A 17045-nucleotide genomic window follows, 5' to 3' on the forward strand; every position below is an offset into this window, starting at 1 on the left:
TAGCAACCCAACTCATAACCACCCCCTTAGGCTGTGACTTGTCCTTCTACCCTATTGCCCATCCCTGATAACTACTCACAATCTTCTATCTAATTGCTCTCTTGTTAATAGTTGAGTTGATTCTGACACCTGGTGACCCATACATAGGTTTTCAATGCTGGGAGCTTTCACAAGAAGATCACAAGATTGCCTTCCAAAATGCCTTTGCGTGCGTTTGAACCGCCAACCCGATGGCTAGTTACCTGTGCTTAACTATTTGTGTTAGCCAGGAATTCCTTAAAACAAAACAAAATAAAACCTTCTCACAAGAATTCTAAAAGAGTAAGTCTGACTAGCTCCATTTTCTAACTTAAAACAAAACGAAAACAAAATTGAGGTGCATATAGGCAACCTTTCCCAGAGTTGTACAACTTAGAAAAAGCAACTCTTTTTTGAATTGAGTTCAATTCAATGTTAAAACTGGGAGGCTCAAGTTTTAGCATCAGAAGGACCTAGGTTCATATCCTAGCTCTGTTGTTTGCTAGCCATGCTATTTCAGTAACATTACTTCACCTTTAGAGCTTGAACCGTACCTCTGCCTCTCATCCATGTAGTAAATATTACAGGTGTGCACACATTTGTTTCTCTCAATGGACTGTGACTTGCCTGAAAGTAGAAGCGCTTTATTCATCTTCAGATCTCCAGGGCCTAACAAACAGTGTCACAACTAAAAAAGCTCAATCAACTTTTCAAAAGTCGATAGGGAAACAAACGTCATTTAATGAAATTAATAGAAGACATTGATTTTTATTGGGAATCCCTCTCTGGTTGGAGTTGTTATTTGTCGACGTGGGGTTCTGGTTTCGCTTTATTTTGTTTTATTTTGCTTTGCTTGATTGTGTGTGGCCCTTCCCTCTTTTAGAAAGGGTTCAGATCATTTGCTAATACTAAGCTCAGTGCTGTACACGTAAAGACACTTCCTATAGTGAACTCATTGTTTCCCTCACTGTTTCACTGACACATTGTCTAGTTCTACTACCCCGTTCTTCCTCAAAGTAGGAACACCCCAAGAGAGTATGAATCTATGTAAATATTTGCTTTGAATTATATGTTTTACAAGAGACGTGCATATTGAGTGTGGTGCATCCAAGTTTTGTTTTAGGCAGTGGGGTCCTTCCATGTCTGAGAGTCTGTGTTTGTAATTTGATGTGATGGTGCCTGCTTCCCTCAGCTTCGTTTTGTCAGTGTCTCTAGCCTTCCTCTGTCTTCCCATCTCGATCTCGATGGCATGTTTTCTTTCCTCTGACCACTTCTTATCTTTTTATTTCCCAGCCTTCTCGGAATTGCCATTTTTGTCCATGTCGAGTTGTGTTCTAAGAATAGATGCGATAAAGAGCTAATCATCAGACAGTTAAAGCATGCAGAGGAGTGCTTTCGTGTGATTGGGATTGAGAACTGCTCACTGGAAAGAGAATGTATTGATGCTGGAGCTTGCAGTTCACAACTGAGGGGATGCCTTTGTATCCTGAGAGCAACCTGCCCTGTTGTTAGGGGCACACGTAAATGGACATCACATCCTCTTGTCTTTCCTAAAGGCTGCTGCACACACGGGAGGGGGACACTGTGGGATAACTCCAGGATTGTATGAACCTAGAGTTTTGAGTAGAGAGGCTCTATTGCTAATATATTTGTTCCTCATGGAAGGTGTTAAGCCGTCGTTAAAAACTGACACATTTTCATCATCAATATCAGAGGCTGTCAAACTTTATTTACCTATTACCTCCTTTTCAGAAAAAAAACATCCTCAGCATCTCTTGGCCATGAAAAGACGTTTGGACTGTAGCCCATAGCCCATGATAAAGTGTAGGTACCTACTTTTGTAATCCCCAGGACCATTCCAGTGCCCCCAGGGGACACTACTGCCTACTTGGGAGACGGTAATCTGTATATTGTCAAACACGTGAGTGAGCTATACATTGTCAAACACTTGACTTATACTTAGGTAAACTTGATTTCTCGTGTGGACATGTTGTCAGGAAGGACCAATCCCTGAAGAAAGACATCATGCTTAGTCAAGGAGACGGTCAAAGAGGCACTTAAACATAGGAAGATGATGAAAATGGTATGCAATCAGGGAGTGCTTCATTCTGTTGTACATCAGATCACGTGAGTCAGAACTGGCTCAATGGCAACTGGCAGCAGCACCGATGCCCAATCATCTTCAATATGGCTAAACGTTTCTGGAAGTGGGTCTCAAGAGGAGGCCAAAAAATGCCCTGAGAAGCATTTCGCAATATAGAGAGCCATGTGTGTTGCTACAACCTGTGTCTGATGGAGGTGTTGGCAGCTAGTGGAGAGACATCAGAGATGTTGTTCCGTCCATCACCGTAAAATACACAGGGCAATCTCCGACCACAAATAATTATTCAAAGATGAGTAAAGAAACTCAGGTGTAAATCCTAACTGACCTAAATACCTGTACCCTCCACTCTCTAACAGAACCCTTGGGAATCTCCCAGAAACACTGATTAACTCTCCCTCCATCTCTGGCAGCATTTATAAATGCTGTGGACTAGAATCAAAAGCTGGTAATCCAAATCTCAGTCTTAAAAATGATATGAAGTAATCGCTCTTGCTTCAGTGAGGAAATAATTAGTATGGTTTCTTTGATTAGTCTTTGATACTATGATTTGAGATGATTTTTTTTAAAACAACTAGATCTGATTTTAAAGTCATTCACTGTGCCAGGAATTTTAATTGTGTGCTGATTTATCCAGGCAAGTATATTGATCTTGGCAGAGCTCAAACTATAAATTTAACATTCAAACAAGAAGAATAAATCATAATTGGCTCACTTAACGTTTCCCTACTTCAGGGTTAATTACCAATTTCTTTGCTTCATATGTATTTATTTTGTTATGCCTTTTACTTTTCTTAATTTCTGTCCTCAGTCCCAGAAAAAATTCACAAGTCTTCAGCAGTGTTCCAATATTTTTACAAAAACTGAATGCATAATAGCAGATAATAAATTCCAGCAAGATCATTCCTATAACCTAAACTGGAAATTCTGACATCTTGGATATTCTTTATCCTGGTTTTTATTTCTTCTCTTCCTTTCCAAAGAGGACTGCTAGCTTCATTCATTTCTGTTAGGATTTCTGAGGCACATCATTGACCTAGGTCTCTTTTCCTGAATTGTCCCAAATATCAGAAAATAAGTGGGCAGAATGTTAATAGGAGAGCAAGACGTAGCACTGCTTGAGGATATTTAGCCAACCGTGCAAGCACGTTGCCATGCATTTCATTTTCATTTTCTCGTGTATCCGTATATTCCGGATGGCTTCACAGATTGCCCATGGCATTGTCGCAGAGATAGAGTTGAGATCCTTCGATTGTAGTCCTTGCTCAGCCATTTAGCTGCAGGGTAGATTTGGGCACCTTGGATTTCCTTCAGGCTTTATATTCCCATCTATAAAGAGGGATAGTTAGCGGGGAAGAATGTGGCAGGAGGCAGTTTCAATAAGTTGGGGTGCTAAAGATAGACCCTTCCTTCTAGTCAGCTAGTGGAATTCTAAAAGAGGGTGAAGAGAGACAGTGGTCGGTGTAAGACATGATTTTTTTGTTTTTATAAATTATCAAGGGTTCATAAGAGAAGGGGTGTGGGTAAGGAGGAAAATGAGGAGGGTGAGATCAAGGGCTCAAGTAGAAAGAAAATGTTTTTAAAATAATGATGGCAACATATGTACAAATGTTGGATGTATTGTGAATTATGGTAAGAGCTGCAAGAGCCCCCAGTAAAATTATTTAAATATATATATTCATTTTATACAGAGGTCTAAAGCAAGGTTTAATTTAGAAAGGGGGGACGTGTAATATTTAATATCTTAAATATTTAATGGTTTAAAATCAAGAAAGATGCATCAGAGGTTTATCCTCTCACCACACCTGTTCAATCTATATGCTGATCAAATCATCTGAGAAGTTAGATTATATGAAGAAGAGTGTGGCATCAGGGTTGAAGGATGCTGATTACCAGGCTTATTAACCTGCAGCGTGTAAATGACACAACCTTGACTGCTGAATGTGAGGAAGAATTAAAGCATGTCTTGATGAAGATCAAGAATTGTAGTCTTCAGTATGGGTTACAATTCAATGCAAAGAAGACCAAATTAGACAAATAGGTAACATCGCGGTAAATGAAGAAAAGGCTGATGTTGTCGAGGATTCTGTCTTGCTTGGATCCACAATCAATGTGGAAGCAGCAATCAGATCAAATGACATACTGCAATAGGCAAATCTGCTGCATAAGACCTCTTTAGGGTACTATGGAGTCGGCTGTCAATTTGAGGACTAAGATGCACTTCGCTCAAGCCACTGTATTCTCCGTCGCATCATGTGCATGTGAACGCTGGACAAGAATAAGGAAGACTGTGGAAGGATGGAGGCATTTGGGTTGTGGTGCTGGAGAAGAATACTGAAAGTACCATGGGCTGCTAAAAGGACAAACGTGTTTGTATTGGAAAAAATAAGGCCAGAGTGATTCTTAGAAGCAAGGATGGCAAGACTTTATCTTATATACTTTAGATATATTGTTGGGAGAGACCAGTCCCTGGAGAAGGACACCATGTTTGATACAGTGGAAGGGCGATGGAAAAGAGGGCAGCCCTCAATGAGATGAACTGACACTATGCCTGCATCAATGGGCTCAATCATAGGAACAATTGTGAGGATGGCATAGGACCGTGCAGTGTTTTGTTCAATTGTGCACAGGGTCACTATGGGTTGGAGCTGACTCAATGGCACCTAACAACAATCCTCTCTCAGTAAGCTGTGTTTCACTTACAAAAACCAAACCAAACTCACTACCATCAGCTCGGTGACAACCCCTAGTGGCCCTAGAGGACAGTGAGTTTCTGAGTGTGACTCCTTAAGAAAGTAAAATGTGTTTTCCTTCCTCCACTGAGCAGCTGGTGGTTTTGAACTGCTGACTTTGTGATCAAAGTTCAACTCGTAACCTCTGTGCCTCACTTACAGTCTTGTCACTTAGTGACATGACAGCGAGTTGTCCGTGTGTCTTCGTAACACAGTCAATTCTATAGTCAGCATTCCACATGCCTATTTCTTTGCAGTCTTTACAACACTCATTCATACATGAAAAAAACATGTGCTTAAATGTCAAATTTGGAGATCAATAAAAATCTCAGGTTGAACATATTGTTCTACTGTTTTAGGTCTGTCTTCAGAAAGCAAAGGAGTAAATTATTTTCCACTAAATGGAATCAGCTCAGTTGTAAATTTTAGATAATTTAGCTCAAGTTCTCTTTCCTGTGAAGGTATGTCTGTTGTTTTCTTAGCTGAACTATGATTGGTAAACCTGCCACAGTTTTGTGCTTTGTTCATGTAGAATTTGATGATTTTCAAACTATGCCTAATTACTGATTAAAGAATTTTTATGTTGCTTGCTTTAAATTTTTTGGTTTGGATTTTCCCTATCCTTTGTGAATTTAGAAACAATTGGAAAGTCATCCCTTTTGGAACTCTACGGGGTCACTTTTGGTGGTATATTCCCACACTCAACTCTATGTCCAAAACCTTCCACGCTGAAAACTAGCCCCAGCCCCTGGAGAGCTCAGAGATGTTAAACTCTTCTGCTCTGTGGGACGGCTTCTCTGAGTCTACCAACTCCTCACCAGCTGTAACTGCTTCTCAATTAACTTTCCCTGGCACAGTTTTAGAGAACAATATCAAGTTCACCTGATTTGACTCTCATTGACAGGTGAGGGTCAAATAATATCGTAATGCCCTTAGAGTTAAGAGTTAAAGGGCAGGAACTTACACTGAACAGGCTGTCCAACCACTTCAATGACCAGAGAGAATAATGAAAATAAATTGGTATAAATGGTTAGTATTCCTGAAGTTATAACAGATGGTATAAGTAGAAGGGTAATATACATTATCCTCTACTTATATCAGAGTTGACCCTTGGCCTTGTTACCCTGCATTATAATGATTTGTGACATTAAAGCCTGACCTCTTTGAGGGCAAGGAGTCAATAGCTGTTTTCTGCATCTTCCCCAAACCCATCCCTAAGTCTTACATAAGGCACAGGGGAAAGGGACATAAGAGGTCTTCAAAAGAGCAGAAGCTTTATGGACTTAGGTCATTTATTTATTTACTTATGTTTAGATATGTGAACATCACTGGTGTGATTGTTCTCCTTGTAAATCTAGCTGTAGTTTGGGTGAAAATTGCACCATGGAGATGAGTTCAGTATCAGCTCTGAAGAGTGATTGAGGCCATAAATCTAGCGGTGGGGGGGTGTCCATTAGTCTCAATCAGACCCATAAGCCTGGTTTCTTATGATTTTAAATTTTGTTCCACCCTTTTCTCACACTCTATTAATGTGATTGCTTTCAGAGCAATTCAGAGTGGTAGCTGGGCACCATCCATATTTTCTGGTTTCAGGGTCCTGGACACTGACAGTCTTGTGGTCTGTCAGTACATTAGACTGATTGTTTCCATGTGCCTTTGACTTTCATAATTCTTCTTTCTTCCATATGGGGACAGACCAATAGCTGCACTGCTTACAAGCTTTTAAGATCCTAATATCTACTCATCGCAGAGAGATGCAGAACACTGTGGGCTACATTATGTCAGTTGACAGTAGTGTCCCTTGAGACTCTGACCCTGATCGCCCAGACCCAGCACTTGATTCCCTCAAGGTGTCTGGTTATGTTTAAGAACTTTTCACAGCTTTATTCACTGTACTCTCCACTACATACAGGAATATATTTGCAGCTAAGGCAAATATACCCTTCATTATTTTAGAGCCAGAAACCTGACATTGCCTCTACAATGATGTGCTCTTCCCTTCTCCCATTCATCTTCTCAACTCCCTTCTTTTCAGATGCATTTCTACCGGGCAGATCTTTAATAATGAGCCATGGTGCCATAACGGTTAAGCACTCATCAACAGTTAAACAAAAGATTGCAAGTTTGTGGGAAGGAACCATCTGAAAACATGCTCCCTTAAGGATTACCCATTAAACGCACTGCTCCGCAGTCCACCCTGACACACAGAGAACCTAGATGGCAGAGTAGGAGTGCCCCATAGCATTTCCAAAGCTGTAATCTTTGTGGGAGCAGAGAGCGCTGCTGTTTCTCTCGGAGCCACGGGTAGGCTCAAACCACAGTACAATACTCAGTGGGTAAGCACTCCATCAGTGCATGGCCGGGCTTTTTCCCCATTAAGAAAGCATCTCCTAAAGCAGTTTTACTCTGTCACTATGCGTCAGAGGGATTCAGTGGCACCCAACAGCAAGAACAGGATCCTGAATAACACAAGGAGTGGCAAGGAAAAGGGAGGAGAGTGTAGTACACAAAGTACAGGGGAAAGGAGTGTTTTAGAGTGAAACTGGCTTTTGCCTACCATCATCTGCAAGTTCTCTTCAGTACTGAAAACAGAAACTCATATACACACACTAGGGACACCACTCAGAAGTCTGACTGCTAACCTTTTTTTTTTTGGTAATACGTGTTTTGGACACTTGACAAATAAGGATTAAGTCCGGTGGAATCGTATAACTAGAAAGCCAGACAGCAAGAAAGGAGGGATGCATAAAAATACAGAAAAAGAATTATAGAAGAAAATCTGAATAGGAAAAAAAAAGACAGGAGAAATTATTTTTCCTAATGGGAAATGCAAAATTTTCCACCAGACAACTGTGACTCTTGGCTGAATGTCTTTATATATCATGGGAACGAACATGCAGCGTGGGGGAAGCAGTCCAGGAAGCTCTGGTTTGTGTCTGCTTTGTCTCTGAGAGCAGCAGGTCCACTGTAGGTCTCACAAGCACCATGGAGTCACCAGACTGCCTCCAGGAGTGAGCTAGCCCACTAATATATATTATATATACACACACATACATTCATGAACGGATTCTGACTCATAGTGAAACCACATGTTCAAGAGTGTAGCTGTGCTCCATACAGTTTCCAAGGACTGTGGCCTATAAGAAATAGATGGCCAGGTCTTTCCTCTATGGTGCCAATAGGTGAATTTGAACTGCCAAACTCTTAGCCCTGTTAGAGCACTCCACCATTTGCCCCACCCAGGGCTTCCTGTCCCTTCATATGAGAATATGGCACAAGCTCTGGATTCTAAATTAGAACACCAACATTGTTCACAAAGCTCAACTCGCTGATCTTTTCAGAAATCATAGAACCACTGGGATTAGTGTCATCCATCACTAAATGACAGGGAAGAGAATCCATGTGCTCCGAGGGCCCCTCAACCGACAGCACATTTATCGTTTCAATGAGTATGATGCCTGTCCCTGTCTTGACCTCATTTCTTGATCTTGAGTGAAATAATCACCCCCCCCCCTCTCTCTCACCCTTACATTACCAGCCAAAGCCGTTATTTTCCTTAAAGGGCGAGAGTTAACAAGATGCTTTCATGCTCTAAGATCTATGATGCTGAAAAATCCAGTGTACTCAGATCCTTACAATTAAAAAGGACCATGATTATACCAAATCAGATGAGTTTTCCTCTTAGGTGATTTGGCCACATTTCAGAGTTGATCAAGTCCCACCTAAGATGCAAGATGACACTTCATCAAATATCTCCAAAGCATTCCATACACATCAGATATCTCTTTGGGGTTTTCAGCGAACAGAGGATATTAGTGACCGAATCCATTCAAGTATCAGAGACGGGATCTGCGAAAAGAGACAAGCAGTTTGTGACTTTTCTTTATTTAGTCTATAAAAGAGCCTATGATTCACTTGACTGAGATGAGAGAGACATGTAAGCTCTAGTTATTCTCCTTTCAGTTTTAAGACTCCATGCCACTCACTTTACATAAAGAATCAAAAATGACTGCTAACATTCTGACTGCGCCTGCAAATGGACAACTTTCGACAAGAAAACCATTGAGATTGTATCGCCTTGGCATACAAGTCCTTAGAGTTACCTAGACAAAGTGGCTCCCAGGTTTCCTTCCTAAACAGTGGAACATAAATGTGGTGGTCTGGTGGTGCCCGGGTGGCATAGGGGTTAAGTACTCAGCTATTCAAGAGGTTGGTGATTCTAGCCTGCCAATCTCTCTCCTCAGGAGAAAGATGCTATCAGGTGTCCATACATAGAAAGGAATGAAACTGTCCAAGCCCACAGCCTTGGAACCCCTCGGGGCAGTTCTAGTCTGTCCTTTAGGATTTGCTAGAGTTGGAACCAACTCAATGGCAATGGATTTGGTTTAGTTTAGACACACACACACAAAGGCTAAATTGTGTGGAGAGGGCGAAAAGCCTTAATCTTTGAGAAACGAACATTGAAAGAATTTCCTAACAGCTATGTTAAGTAAATATACAATCTACCCCATTCTTTAAATCATTTGTGGACAAAATATACAGATTTGCTATATAGATAAAATAAATTTAAATATGGAGTATAAGAAAAGGCTTGTATTCTGAACTAACAAGCTACACAGAATGTAGTTTTAGCCTGGGTTTTAAATTTCTTCTCTTAGGCATTCATTAAAGAAACAGAAAGCCAGCAGGAAAACCAGAATAAGAATGAGGAAATTCCTTGAATTTATTAATTTTATCTCTTCTAGAAATACAAATTAAGTCAATCCCCATGAAGTGCCACAAGGTGGATTATCATCAAGAGTAGCTGGTTTTATAAAGGGGAGTAGAAAATGCTTTGAAAATGATGATGGCAACAAATGTAAAAATGTGCTTGTGTCCATTTGAGGTACGGATTGTTATAAAAGCTGTAAGAACCCCCAGTACAGTGATTTATACTTAAAAAAAAAGAAACACAGAGAAAAAGGAAAGAAAATGATCTCCCATTTACATAGCCATGAATCAGGAGTTATATCTTACAATTTAAATGATAAAAATAAAACATTTAAAGACTCTTGCTCGGACTTTAAAACAACAAGTGAGAAAGAGGCAAGGTTGAATTAATTACCCACTCCTAGTCGTCCAGACAAACTTCTAATACGCCGGGTACTGAGAGTGTTCTTTTGAGCAGACCTTAGGATGAATCCCAGTGTCTGTTAGGCCCTAGAACAAGGGCCTAGTGATCCCTGGAGCTGTCCAAATCTGGGCATAAAATGACTATGGAGACTACAGCCTTCTTTGAGCCCAGAAGCCACGCTTTGGGCATTAGCATGAGCATGGGTATCAGTCATGGCAGAGCTCAGCTTCCTGAAGGCCAGATTGGAATTATTCCACAATATCATGCTAGCCCTGTTGCCAAATACATTACAATGGGTGATCTCTTCCCCCCTAGGTGACTCCTGCCCCTCATCTTTGAAATGGAGAATTTAACTCAATAGTGCTCCCAGGTCCTAAATCTCAATCCTTCTTCCATTCTTCCCGGATGAGATCTGCTTCCATCAGTAGAGGCCCTGAGAACCGAAGAGTGACCAACTTCCCGAGGGCTCCTCAAGGGTATAAATCCACAGATGAAAGGCACCCATTTCATTATCTCTATGAAGTCTTCCAGACTGACCTTCTAGTCTAAGTCAGAAATCTCAAAACCTAGCCCAACAAGTGCTCACTGAGTTCAACCTGACTCAGCATTTTCCTTTTCAAGTGCAAATCCAGGTACACAATTCAAGTACTCATCCAGGAATGGGCAAAAACACAAACGCTGTCAGAAAGGCCCAGACTCTTTATCATATAAGTGTGTGTGTGAGAGAGTGTGTGTGTGTCCCGAGAAGCTAAGTCTATGCTAAGCCTTTTTCTTTTGAGAGTTTCTTTCAGAGTTCCTTTTGAGTTAGTCAGGAGGCACTCAGAGGGCATGCTGTATCACAGAAATGATGGCGACCATCAGAAGTGGCTCTCTAAAAAGGTGGGAAAGTTTCCTGTTTAAGGGACGGCAATTGCCAGATCAAAGAAACTTTGCCTGTGGGAGTGGAGGTGAACTTGGGAGGACTATTCAAGACTTTGGGCCTCAGACACGTTGTCCTGAGAAGAGAAATCAGGACATGCAGTTACACATACTTTTTAAAAACTTCAAGCACCACCGGTTTACCTTAAGGTGACATGAAGATGCCCATGCCTTGGTTCTATTATTAACTCACTGCAAGAATGTAAGGCATGTAAAGCCTACAAATTCAAGGCTTCCTTTCCGTTAACGTCCAACCAGAAGACTTAAGCTGGGAGACGACTGATAGGTGTTACGGTTAACAGTGGAGCTAGCTCAAATACAAAGGAACCCACCTTTAAGTGCATCTCATGGTTATTTTTATAGAACTGGACTTGAATACCTACTCATATGCCTTCTCCAGAACTATAAAAGGAAAATATACAGATGTGTGGCATGACTTATCAGTAGGACTGCAAAACTCTCAAGTGAGACTGTTTTTTGGGAGGTTCATGTTACAGGGATCAATCTCTACTACCCATGTTCTGCTCTGAGAAGTGCCACATGCTATGTTCGGCTGTCAGAGCCTGAAATGTCTCCTCTCTGCCTAGTAGCCATTGATTTCCGCAACACAACTAAAAAGCTGTACAAATCATTTTTAAGATAACAGATTAATGCTTAAGACATGCCTTGGCAGATCCATCAGGAGTCACAGGCAGTGTAAGGAAAGTTCTTAAAGGACTTGGGCTTTCAGCTCATTTCCTGCCCAAAATACCAGTCTAGAAAACTCCAGCACGTTAGTTTCAGCCCTAGGTGTTAAAAGTTAGTCACCGTCCCCACCCAGCTAGTCCTGGGGCTTTGGGGCTGCACTCAAGGGGAGTCCCTCTGGGATATGGGGGTACAGTGAATGGTGTGACCTGTTGCTGGGCATGCCTACACAGTAGGGTATGCTGGGCCCCTCTAGGGTTCCCATATGGGCTCCAATAAATTTCTTCCCTTTTACTTAAAAAAAAAAAAGCGAGTCTCATTTGTGATTCTCTGACTCCCATGGACAGGTGCACAATTCAAGAGAGGCTCATCACTTGAGGATAGAGTTTGTGGAATGAGTGGCAAACAGTTCGTTGGAGAGCTGCCCCTGGTATCTCTGTGCCCTGCTTAAGCGCAGTCTGGTTCATGGAAAGCCCAACTGACCAACCAAGCACCAGAGTAGCCACTTCTATAACAGCAGCGACAGGGCAAATATCCATATGCTGACACAGACTACGACAAGGGGGGGAGGCGGGGGGAGGACACCAGGATAACTGCAAAGCCTGTCATTTCTACTGAGAGTAACATGGGTGGGGGGGATTGACCAGAAAATATGGCTAAAATATCTGATGGATCTTCCAAAATGTGGATGTGGGGAAATATGCCAGTATAGGCAAGTCGATGTACACAACAGAAAGCCAAGAAAGTACTGGGTGTGTGATACAGAGTCACTGGGTCCTAAGGTTACTCCCTAGAACGGGAAGTCACACAAAAGAAGGAAAAGGAACAATTGGGGAAATGCTTTTGACGAGACTAAGATGGCCTCACACAGATTCATCTTCCAGTATCCCTTCTCTTTCACCTCCGATCCTTTCTTTACTTTTAACTACGGCTTTCAGGAGGCTGTCTTTTAAAAACTAAAACTGCAGAGCAACCGTGTAGACTTAAGAGTGTGGATGGGTTGCGGGACCTTAAACCAGAGGGTCCGACGGATGGAGATAACCCCAGGCATGGACAGAGAGAAGAGACCTTGCGCTACACCTCGTGCTGCCAAGACAAGAAGTCACACAAGTTTGGTGCGCAATGCCTTCTTGTAAGCATCAGCTTATTGGTACAGCCCTCTGTGCAACACAGAAGCTGGTGCTGGGTCAGGGGGCATTACTTGGCCAAGCGCTTCCCTTGGTGACTGCAGGGTCTAGCCCACCAGATTAACTGGATCCACAATCTCCAGACAGGACTGGTGAAGGGAGATCCCATGGGAAAGACTTAAGGACAGGGAGAGGTGCAGAGGGGCAGGCGCGCCGGGTGTGGGAAAGCAGCTCGCTTCGGAGTACCTTCACGTAGGCCCGCTGGAGGTAATTGTAAGGCACTCGGCGCTGGAAGTCGCTGCGCACGTCCTCGCTCACGCGGTGGCGGGACGCGGGTCCCCCGAGGCGCTGGCTCTCGCAGCGGCGGCAGCAGCGCGCCCGCTCCAGCAGGGCGCGGAAGAAGGGCAGCTCGGCCGCGGGGCCGGCGCCCGGGGGCGCGAGCGGGCGGCGCGCGGCGCAGTGGCGGGAGCACCGCGCGCGCGTGTCCCGCAGGCGCCGGTGGCCGTGCAGCGCCGCTTCCAGGTCGCGCGCGGCGCGCGCGTAGTCCCCGCGGTAGTAGGCGGCCACGCCGCTGGCGTAGAGCGCGTCGAAGGGCTGCCCGGGCCCGGGCTGCGGCTCCTGCGCCCGCGCTGGGCTCGCCGGGGGGCCGCCCCACGGCGGCGGCGGTGGCAGCAGCAGCAGCAGCAGCGCGCCCGCCCAGAGGCGCTCCCGCATCCTCCGCCGCTCCGAGGCGCGGGGCCGCCACGCTCCGCGCTGGCTCCCGGGCACCTCGCGTCCCGCCCCGCTGGCTCGGGCCCCGCTGCGATCCGCCGGCCCCGCGAGCACCAGGTGGCCGCGGCTGCTCGGGGACTGGGAGGCGCAGGGCTGGCCGGGCGCTCTTCAAGGGACGCCCACAGCTCACGTGCTCCGCCTGCCGCCCGGCCGCCGCGTCTTGAGCGGGGCCGATGCTGGGCGCGCGCCCGGCGAGCTCCGGCCGCAGACCCCGAGCCAGCCCAGGACACCGAACGCTGCACGCGGGTCCCCGGTGGGTCGCAGGAGTGGAGACCGCCGGCCTCTTGTAGAGATGAGAGCGATCGACCGTCCTAAAGTGAGAGCGTCGGTTCTTGTCGGGAAGGGGTACCAGCCCTCGCGGGTTCAGGGTTACTCTTCCCTCCGTCAGCTCACGGAGAAGCTTCCATCACGGCCCGCGAGGGAAGCACGGGGCCTGACGACCCACTGACAGAGATCTGAGAAGGATCTCGGCCAAGTTCATAGAGCTTAGAAACGGGCAGGCGGAGCGCACTCAACAGTAGATAGACCCTGAGAATCCAAGTTGACTGCTCTCTCACTGGAGCCGTTTCCATCCTACTTTGTGCGGGTGGATAAGCCAATGTGTTAGCGCAGGAACGGAGAGCAGTGCAGGGACAATGGGGGGGGGGGCCAGCATTCTGTGCTGAACGTTCAAGCATTGCTCAGGGAAGAGACCTCTATTTTCTTTCCTCTGGTCTGTTGGTTTACCAATTGTGTGAGCTTCTGCAACTAAGCCTTGGTTTCCTCATCTCCTACAACTGCCAGGCTTTACAAGTTGTCAAGTCGTATTCAGATGTAGATTATTATTGTACGAGTTGAACAAAGAGGCAATGAATGTCATGACTCCAGTATCCCCACGACTTAAGTAGTGATCACCACGCTAAAAACTGGAAGGCTGACAAAAATGGTTGCCAGACTCCAAAGGACCCACTAGCTGACCATTGGTTGCTCTGGTCCTCTGACTCTCTGCCACTCTTCCTTCTCAAACACCTTCGGAGCCAAGGTACTTCCCTTCTTCCCTTCACTGTCCTTGGCTCCACACCCTCCCAGGGATGCCTTGAAGCTTATGCATTAGACCTTCACTCCAGTCTGCCTCCTGCAGGCATTCCTAGGGTGGGGATTTCACCAAAGCCTGGCTGGCCACCAGTGCCATGAGCAGAAAGAAGGACAGTGAGAAATTACCACGTGTATTAGCTGATTGACAAAAAGTCCCCAGGGAAGGCTTTTGGATAGAACAGTCATTATGTCACACAAGTTGCCAGAGTTTCATGGTGATTTCGTCATTTAGTTTGGCGGATTGACCGCTCAGGCCATGATCAGTCCTTACTGTATAACACCTGAATAATCATGTGTTTATTTTCTCTCCACCAAACCTCCCTCCGTTGACTCATCTCCCTGGTGGACAAATTTCAATGTGATGCCAAGTGAATACCTCGAAGGTTCCCTGTTCCAGAGTTTGCGCTTGGGTCACCTGTTCAGACATTCCCTCCAGCAGTGTCTGTTATCAGATAAAATTTTTGGAGGCTAGGATTGTCGATCCACTAGTGGAAGGTTTTGATGCACATTAGGGTAAGAAGTCTGGCTTTAAGACAGCCCAAGTTACCAGGATGCTATGCTATAGACTGTCACTGAATTTTATGACATTGCCCCATTATTCAAAATACGTCAATATCTTTAGTGGCCTGCATAGCTGTTCTGAGTAGGTGGCCTGAGGAGGAGAGATGAATAAATTAGGGTACTTATCTTTGGGGAGTTCATAATATTGTATGAGGGCAACCATAATGAAGAGAGCTATGAGGCATAACTGATTAAGGTATACATTGGATTAGATGCAGTTAAAGACTTATGGCTGGAACGATCTAGGAAAACCTACAGGAAGAATCGGCATTGGCAGAGAGATTTGCGCCTACAGGCTATGCCACACCAATCCTGAAAGCGTCCATATATCTTGTTTACCTATCTCCTTCTGTACAACCTCAACTTGACTTTAGAGAAACATTCAATTGATGACTCAAATTCCCTTGAACACTGCCATCATCTGATTAAAAGGATGATCTCTGACTCCTATTCAGAAAGATTGCCCCTGTCATAGTAATGTGAATCTGAGGTTGAGAACTACTGGTCTAGGGTTATTGTCAAAGCAAAGAGTAAGTCTATGAATGGGGGGTACAGTCCTATGAAAGATTCCTGAATCTGAGCTCTTCAGGAAGACAGGGTTCTGTGATATCCTCCTTCAAGTACTGCCTTCCCAAAACGTATCTCGTTTGCCACTTAAACAAAAAATTCAGGACTATGGATGGCTAAAACTGTATGTCAACTGAACTCGCCCGTGATTTTCAGCAGTTTGGCAGCTATGTCATGATCTACTCTTCCTCCATGTCATTACTTCCAATGACATGACCTGTAGGGAAGTGGCCTACATCTAATCTATATACACATTCTGGCAAAGTTTTCTGGCTCTTTTGCTTGTTCTGGGTCCTGCATCCTGCTCATCATCATCGGACATCTGACTCCTGGGACTTGAGCCATTGGCCTGTAATATTGCCTGCAATCTTGGGAGTCATCAGTCTCTGTAGCCACATGAGTCAGAAGTCTCCAAGCTAAGATCTGACCCACACACTTGGGACCTGCCAGCCTCCACAGTTGCCTCCATGAGTCATTTCCTTGAGATAAACCTGGTTTGGCATTCCCAGAGTACCCAGCATAAGACAATGATCATACAATCATTGATAAGAACTGTGCACTGTGGTGAACCTCATTCCAGGCCAGGTTCTGCCTAATGGTCCTTGCTCTGTTATGAGAGAGAGAGTTCTCCATGCTTCCAACTCACTCCTGTACACCTTGCTGAGCATGCAAGATTCTAACTTATTCTAACCTGTACCTTATTGTAGATAGCTCGCTTTCATCTGAGAGCTTCTGATTCAGTGGGGGCCCAAATATTGTACTCTAGGAAGTTCCTTAGTAGTGGTGAGATTGGTGAGGGGGGTGCCATACTTTGAGAACCATTTCTTGAGGCACTTCCTTATGACTATCAAACACCCATACATATAAAAAAAAGCTAATAAAAAAACAGAAGTCTGGTTGTTGACGTAAACTTCAAGTTTGAGGTATTTACCAAATTCTGCAGGGGATTCTCCTATGCGCATTTATTAGAGAAGGGCTCTCAATGGGGGGATATTTTGTTGCCCAGGAGCCATTTTGGCAAGACTTGGAGACATTGTTGGTTGTTATAACTTCAGGGGATGAGATGGACTACTGGAATGTAGTCAGTAGAGGCCAGCAAGGCTGCCAACTCTTCCGGAACACGCAGGACAGCACCTCCTCCAATGCGAATCATCTAGGCCCAAGCCTCAGTAGTGCCAAGGTTGAGGAACCCTGCGAAAAAGCAGTTTCAGCACTACAAATCTGGTCCAACCCCTTACTTTATAAATGAATACACTTAGGCTCCTGTGTCTCATAAGTTGCCCAGAGCAAGAGGAGGATGCATAATTTCATGTCCTGAAATATAAGAAATGTGTCAGTTGGCATGGGACACTGGGTGATGGTAGTTTTATGATTTCCTT

At 44.5% G+C, this 17045-nt stretch overlaps 1 protein-coding gene across 1 annotated transcript in view; it reads right to left on the reverse strand.

Moving 5' to 3' along the window:
- Positions 1-13422, reverse strand: part of P3H2 (prolyl 3-hydroxylase 2) — a 202981-nt gene extending 189559 nt beyond the window's left edge. The window contains exon 1 of the mRNA XM_075556211.1: positions 12940-13422. Coding sequence (XP_075412326.1) covers positions 12940-13407 — 468 coding nt within the window. The 5' untranslated portion in view covers positions 13408-13422. The remainder of the gene's footprint in view (positions 1-12939) is intronic.
- Positions 13423-17045: the final 3623 nt, after the last annotated feature.

Source organism: Tenrec ecaudatus, chromosome 8 (genome assembly GCF_050624435.1).
Source record: "Tenrec ecaudatus isolate mTenEca1 chromosome 8, mTenEca1.hap1, whole genome shotgun sequence".
Lineage (NCBI taxonomy): Eukaryota > Metazoa > Chordata > Mammalia > Afrosoricida > Tenrecidae > Tenrec > Tenrec ecaudatus.